The following is a 7,500-nucleotide window of genomic DNA, read 5'->3' as shown; positions in this document are numbered from 1 at the left end:
CAACCTAGGTAACTTGTAACTTGGAGGTTATGGCATGCGACCGCAGAGATGCTGTACGTTCCATTCCTTCCTTGGGGTCTGATTTCCTTTTGGGTTTTTCTTTGGAAAGTAACTACTTTATAGAGTCGGGCTTCTTAAAAATCTCTTGCATTTCTACCAAATGTTTTTAAATGACAATTTTCATTTTGTAAATCGGTGCGATTCGTGCCCTGCCGAAAATGGAGCAAACCGTCGTCCGATTAGTTACTCTACTGCTCTGTTTTATTTTGCAAGGTCCCGTCTCCAGATGGAAGCGACCTTCCGGCGATCATCCGAATTGTCTACCGCGGAGCAGCGGAATCGTAAGTAATATGCTCAACTGTACTTCTCGGTTGTAGAACCAACATTTCACACTTGCTCAGTGACTGATATTTACGTTGAAAGAACGAGTAGTGTGACGTGTAGTTAATACGTTGCTGTCCCCATGGAGACCATGCAAATCTTCCACATTGTTGGTAGAGCTGTGGAAACGAATCCAACATTGATTTGCTACACTTAAGTGATCACAGGGTTATATTCTCACCAGGTATACCAGCAGAAAAAACGTGCACCATTCGCTTTCTTAAGCCTCCCCCCAATAGGCGATTTTCATGATGGCATCATTTTCTGCGAAGACCAGACTGCTTTGTCCCTTCTATTGTCAGGCAAATTTAAACAATTGTTTCTTTGTTCCTAGGAGAGAAGAAAAATCTGAATAACAAGCATTTTGACAAAGCATGCATTCTGGTCTCGGTACTAAATTGACGCCTTCATGCAAATCGCCTATTATGTAGAACGTTTTGGAGGGTTCCTGCAAGCTATTAGCAAGAACCCTGGAGCCTACAACTCCAATACTAGGTCTATCAAGCTGTTTTTAGAAGATTTCTCAAAGAAGATTTGGCTTACACGAGTAACCACTCTCAATCCTATGGGTAATAATATTTCTCATGCAAGACTTGTGATTACCTGGAAAGGTCTGGTTTCGCGGGAAAATCAATCTTTTATTCCACAAATACGATGAAGTTATACGCTCCTCGGCCATGGGCTTCTGCTGTTAGAAAACGTTAGCAAGGATGACGACGATTGTAATGAAAACATAAGTGAAATCTTTTAATTTTGCGAGTATTCCAATTCATTCGTCATGGAAAGTAAGTGTGTGAAAATTTCAGGAATAAAATTGGAATGAACAGCATGTAAATTTGAACAGAAAATTGGCAATTTATCCTTGGGTGCTCACGTCCTCTTTGATTGTGTGGCGTGGTGTGGTTGGCAACGGTTTGAACATTTGCTTCAACATGCATTCAACACTTTGTTGAACCAACTGGTCGATGTTTTTGAACAGGTCGTCCAACATTGTTGGAAGCGTAAAAAATGTTGAAAGCGTGTTGAATAAATTTTAAATTGATTTAAACTTTCATTGAACATCGATTGAACTTTTGCTTTGTTCTCAAAAATGTTAAAGCCATTTCAACACTCTGTTCCTCTGTTCAACAACTGTAGAACACACGTGTGCTCCATGATGGCCAAATCAATATGGCGGCACGTAGTTTATCTGGACGAGAGAGTCTGATTTCTAGTTCTTAGTTCCTCGCAATCAAATTTCGCAAAAGTGTTGGTTCTTCTGTTGGCCGAGTGTTGGAACCGATTAAACGGCCTCCGCACAACTTTGTTTTTGCGTGCAACATTTGCCCAACATCCGTTCAGCGTTTGTTCAACGAATGTTGGTCAAATGTTAAAATGCACGAACGGGGAACGCAGAGGCATTTTTTGTTCAGTAACCCTTTACCCGAAGCGGAAAAGACCATAATACTCTTTGTTTTCTCTTGAGACCATTGTAAGTCCCAAGAGAAACTGGAAACAATGCTGTAAAATTTTGGGTGACAAACAAAGAGTATAGCGAGGTTTCCCGTGACGTCACCCATTGTTATTAGTATGCCAACCAGAACCTAATTGGCTGTTGAGACAATGACTTCTTTTGTTCCGTGATTGGCAAATTTGAATATCAAAAGAAAAGTGACGTCAATGTTTGTAAACAAGAAATATCGCAATTATGGTATTTTCCGACCCGGTCAATAGACCACTTTCGATATATTAAAATTCAGTCCTAAACAAAAGGCATCATCTCGAGGCTCTGGGGAAGAAATATAAGGATTTGTATGAGTTTATTCTTTAGAGCCTCGAGAGGATGCCTCTTGCTTAGGACTGAATTTTAATATATCGAAAGTGAGCTTTTGTGGTCTTTTCGTAGCCCATCGTTGTCGTCCTCGTAAGTTCTCCTTTTATTCGTGGGGTCACCTCGCAGCTCTTACAAGGTCTCACCTGATTGGAGACTACCCTTGAGGTTTAACAAAAGAACAAATAACAGAAACAATGGGCCCTAGGCCATAAATAAAAGGGCCATTGTTTCTGTTATTTGTTCTTTTGTTAAACCTCAAGGGTGGTCTCCAATCAGGTGAGACCTTGTAGGAGCTGCGAGGCTACCGTATTCTTGGGACTGTGACTGTCTTTTGGGATGCAAGGTGAATCGAAATAATAATTGGTAGTAGGTCATTCTAAGTTCCGAAACTTTTGTTTTCGGTCATTTTCTTGGTTTGCATCCTCGTGATAAGACGGCCGTGTTGTTGTCGCTTTGCCTGGAACACCCTAAGCGAGACAAAAATCCAAAATTGACAAATTTACACCCCTAAGCTAGACGACGAGCATCCCCGTCTGTTTCATATGGGAATCCCCCCCCCCCCCCCCTTCCGGGGAAAATGGCCCCACAAATACATCATAATAATTGAGTCGAATTACCAAAAGGCATTTTAATGCGTTGTTCAAGACACCAACATGGGCGTAGTGACTTTAGATGCAAACCAACAGTAAAAAACCTCCCCATTTTTGTTTGTTTGTTTTTTTTTTTGTGCGGTAAAACTTGTTTTAAAAGAAACGTAAACGGAACTTGGCCATAGCTCTATTGTTAACTTTCTTTGTGTTTCCTTCCTAGGAATCGAGCCGACATAGATTCTTTTCAGTTGTTTGGAGTAAGTAAATTAGCGAAAGACATTAAATTAAATTTTTCAGTGTTTTGCCAATGGCTACTCTGGCTACCACGAACATATCCTTTTGGGTATTTTTTAGCTTATATGTACAGTCGACTCCCGATAACTCGAACCCTCGCCAACTCAAACCTCGTGCTAACTCGAACCTCGCGCTAACTCGAACCTCGCGCTAACTCGAACCAAAATCGATTTCCCGTGGATTTCCGTCATACATTTATACTGCAAGTTTACCCTCGGTAACTCGACCCCTCGATAACTCGAACCTCCCGCTAACTCGAAGCAATTTTCGTTTCCCTTCAGGTCATTCTCTATATATTTTTACCCTCGATAATTCGAACCACGTCTGTCAGTACGTGACAACTTCAAAACAAAGAGTACACTGCAGTCCAAAGCACTTAATTTGCTGTGAAGCAGCCCTGTAATCTTTGGCGTTCTTTGCATGACACAAGACTTGTCAGTCCACTTCTGGTTTCGTTGTTTTAGGGTACAATTAACTTCAGTGTCTGTATATTCATAAAGGATTACCCGCTTGACTGATTACTCCCGATAACTCGAACCTTTTTCAATTTCTCTTGAAGGTTCAAGTTATCGGGAGTGGACTGTATCATATTTATTTTCTATTAAAGGTGCTAATATACTATTAACTACCAATAGTGCATAATAAAGAATTTAATTGAACGTAGAAGTCATTTAGATATTAGCAAGTGAGTAGAACCAGTTCTGAATTGAACATTTTTTGAAAGGACCGCTTTGTTTTCCATGTCAAACACAAGAAAAGGAGGCTGAAAGTAGCCCGTACTTTGGCCTTTTGGAGGTCAAAGTTTGCTGTGTGTTGTTTATCCCGTGAGACCTGGGGAGTCGGGGCTTTTGAAATTTATCCTGATGCGTTTTCTTTTTTTGTTCGTCTTCAATTCGCGCTGTACAAAGACGGACGAGAGACGCATTATGCCTCTAGGCGAGGGAAAGCGTGTAGTGTGTCTTCTGACAAGTTTTGAACGCAAAATGCTTATTGGTGGGCATATGACTTTAAGGAACAGCCTGGCTTCGTAACAGAAGCATTCTAATTTGTCATCTGTCGGTGCATGTTGAGAGGGTGTGAAAGGGATGAGTTTGCCATCATTTGAGTTTTGACGGTGTAGTTTGATAATTTCTCGTTGAGTAGCTTCGTCATTGGGCGGGTATTGTTCGACCTTGGAGACCGTGAAGTTTGCGTCCTTTTTCGATGTCGAACATCACTGATCTCTGGCTGCGCAGGCCAAAGTGGGAAGCCGACAGTCTCTACCATATTGCTTGCAGGTGTAGATTTGGGCCGTTTTGTGCACATGATGTTGTTTCGTCATCCGTTGATGTCTTATCAGATCCGACTGCTGGGAACCTTGTTTAGCCCGGGCCTTCCTTCACTATTCTCTTCTTTCTCAAATCCCATAATACATCTTGTTTACCTGCCCAAAATTTTGCATAATCATTGTTTTCAATTTCTCCTGGGACATGAAGATGTCCCTAGAGAAATCGAAAACAATGCCTATGCATTTTTTGGGGAGAGGAAGGGGAGGGGGATAAGAGAGGTGTATTATGGGATTTGGGAAAGTAGAAAATAGCGTTGAGTCCATTTCTTGTTCGGTTTTTGAAACTCACTTATGAATTTTTTTTTCCTTTCAGACTGTTAATGTCAACGTTGACCCATACACGATCATTCGCTCCATCAGAAAATCTGTTGCCAGTCGAAAAGAGAGAGGTTTATGACCGTAATACGGACGTAAAGTATTTATGTTTACAGTTTCGTGTGACAAAGGCAAACGTCAGGATTATTCAGTTGAATGAACATCACTGATTTTGATCTCAGAAACTCTTATTCTTCATACATTGAATTTCAAATCGTAACTTTGAAAATTGCGTAAATTAATCTTTAATCAGAGTAGCATCGAGTCATCGAATCATCTCAAGCCCCGCGCAAACGGACGCAACATTGTTGGGTGTCACATGTTCCTTTGTTTTTTGCACTGTTTACCCTGTTGCATGTTGTTGCAGGAAGTTTGAAACTAGGAAAACGTTTTGAGCCTACAACTCCCAACATTTTTTTTTGTTCCGTGATCGCCGAAGCGTAGCGCAAAAATGTTGGATCCTTTTTCAAAGCTTTTCCTTCGTTAGGGAGCTGGAGGAGGCTCGAAAGGGTTTTTATTTGTTGTAGTGTTTGTGAAACGATGAAGGATACCAAAGACGGATATTTCATAGTGTAGGCAAATTATAAATATCTTTGCAACTCTATTATTGAGTAATACTTTAAGGGCACTTTTGTCGTCATATCGGTTACCATGGCAACACGCTAGGTCCACAAAAGGTCACTCTAAATTTCAGTTTTTGAAAATTATCTGAAAAACTAAGTCGGTGACCTACCGTTTTTATTTCTTTGTTGAAAAGCTCCCTAAATTCTGAGAGAGTATCACAAAAAGTTATGTAGTAGAATTTAAGATACGTTGAAAAAAGGCGTTTTATAGTTTACAGAAAATTGTACGAGATAACTTTCCCCGAAACTTTGTTATTTGAAGTGCCATCGTGAATGATACGTACATGCAAAAAATCAAGATAGGTCACTGAGCAAAATTTCTGGATAAAGACAATTTTTTCCCGCAGGTTTTATTTCCGGTTCGCGCGATTTTACGCCGTATGTTCACTTCCGGTGTGTTGCGCACGATCGTTTTGATAGAAATTTGATTCATTGAGCTGACGTGTGTTTCTTAGTTATGGCGTGTGTAGGTTACGCGTGCGCACAGCTAAAATCCCTTTCGAGCCTCCTTAAGCACGCGCGTTTTTGAGACACCGACTGCAACCGGAAGAGAAAATCTCCCGTGCCAGGACAGTGGTGTCTCCCAGTTATTTACACTAGTCATCTCTAATGAGGAAAACATCTTAGCAGTGTAAATGTGATTGTGTGAAAACAAGTTAAAAGGGAAAACAGCTCACTTCAGGTTGTCGTCCGCGTCTCAAAAACGCGCGTGCTTTAAAAGCACCCTAATTGGGTCCACGCACTCGCATTACATATAGTAGGCTGATTTAGCAACAGAACGGGAACGTCAGTGGCGACGGCGCGCGCAGAAAAAAATACCAATGAGAATTCAGAATAGAATCGACTCCAATCTTTTCTTCTCTATTCTAAATTCTCATTGGTAGTTTTGCTGCGCGCGACGTCGCCACTAACGTTCCCGTTCTGTTGCTAAATCAGCCCAGTATCCATCGTGTTGAAAACAAGATGGCAGCGGAGTTTTGTAAGTTTAAAAGTCTTGTGGGTTGTATCCATCCCATAATGCATACTGCACGTCCTTACATTTTTGGGAGTTGTTGCGTCCGTTTGCACATAACTGCCAACACCATCCAACATCTGCATCACCAACAACTCCAAACAATGCTGGGAGTTGTTAGAACTGCCAACACCATTCAGCATCTGCAGAACCAACAACTCCCGACACTATTGGAAGTTGTTGCGTCCGTTTGCACGCGGGGCTTTAGCAAAAACAGCCGTAAGTCAAAGGGGACGTTGCCGAGTGCTGGAATACATAAACATGTGGATATTTATTCACTTATTTATTATTTATTTATTTATTTATTTATTTATACTTGCATGCGTGCGCAAAGAAAATTGTTCGTGTACGGTTAAAAACTGTTCCCTACAAGATTCACACGTGTCTCTAATTCTTGAGATGACTGAAATGGGTATGTTTCTATAATGTTTAAAATGGGTGTTACGCGATAGTTTTCTTCAAATATTGTTCTCTTGGAAAAAAGTGTAGATCTAAAAGGATATTATTACAGTATTTAGTGGTAAATTATTTATCGTGGGCCCCATAGATGGGTCAAGTTGGTAAAAACATAACGTCCTTGAACAGTCAAATGCATGGACGGTGAAAACGTTTTCTTAAAGAGTCCTTAATATGAGTAATTTTGATATTTTTAACTAGCATCAAGAGTTTACTCTTAATTAAATGAAACCTCTACTCCTACTCAAGAATAACGGAATAAATGATGTCTGGACTCAGATTTGTTCAAAATTGTTCACTTGCAAATTTGCCGGGAACCTTCATCTTCATTATCAGGGACTTCAAGATCTACAACGCGGTCGTCGACGAGAACGCCAAAAAACAAGAAAAATCATTGGTTAAGAAAGGAAAAATAATAGTGCTGCACGTGCGGCACGCATTTTGGCACAAAAGTTTGCAACGATGTGAAATCACCAATTTGGAGGCTTCAACGTCAACGAGCGTACAAATACGAACCTTTCATTTTATATTTTTACTCTCAAACCGCTCGCACCAATTTATTTTTAGGATACTTTGCCCACATTTTAGGACATGAACGAGATGGAATAATCGCGGAAGATATACATACTTAATTAAAACGTCCCCCAAGGGGCTTTTCAGGGCCAATCAAACGAAATTAACGAAGCAAC

General features: G+C 40.6%; 1 protein-coding gene across 1 annotated transcript in view; it reads left to right on the top strand.

Annotated features, from left to right (window-relative positions):
* Window positions 1-7,091, top strand: part of LOC138055234 (uncharacterized) — a 103,945-nt gene extending 96,854 nt beyond the window's left edge. The window contains exons 15-17 of the mRNA XM_068901203.1: window positions 274-341; window positions 3,005-3,041; window positions 4,719-7,091. Of these exons, the coding sequence (XP_068757304.1) occupies window positions 274-341; window positions 3,005-3,041; window positions 4,719-4,802 (189 nt within the window). The 3' untranslated portion in view covers window positions 4,803-7,091. The remainder of the gene's footprint in view (window positions 1-273; window positions 342-3,004; window positions 3,042-4,718) is intronic.
* Window positions 7,092-7,500: the final 409 nt, after the last annotated feature.

Source organism: Montipora capricornis, chromosome 7, assembly GCF_036669925.1.
Source record: "Montipora capricornis isolate CH-2021 chromosome 7, ASM3666992v2, whole genome shotgun sequence".
Lineage (NCBI taxonomy): Eukaryota > Metazoa > Cnidaria > Anthozoa > Scleractinia > Acroporidae > Montipora > Montipora capricornis.
Note: the sequence above shows the minus strand (reverse complement) of the source record. Positions and strands in the feature narration are given on the sequence as shown.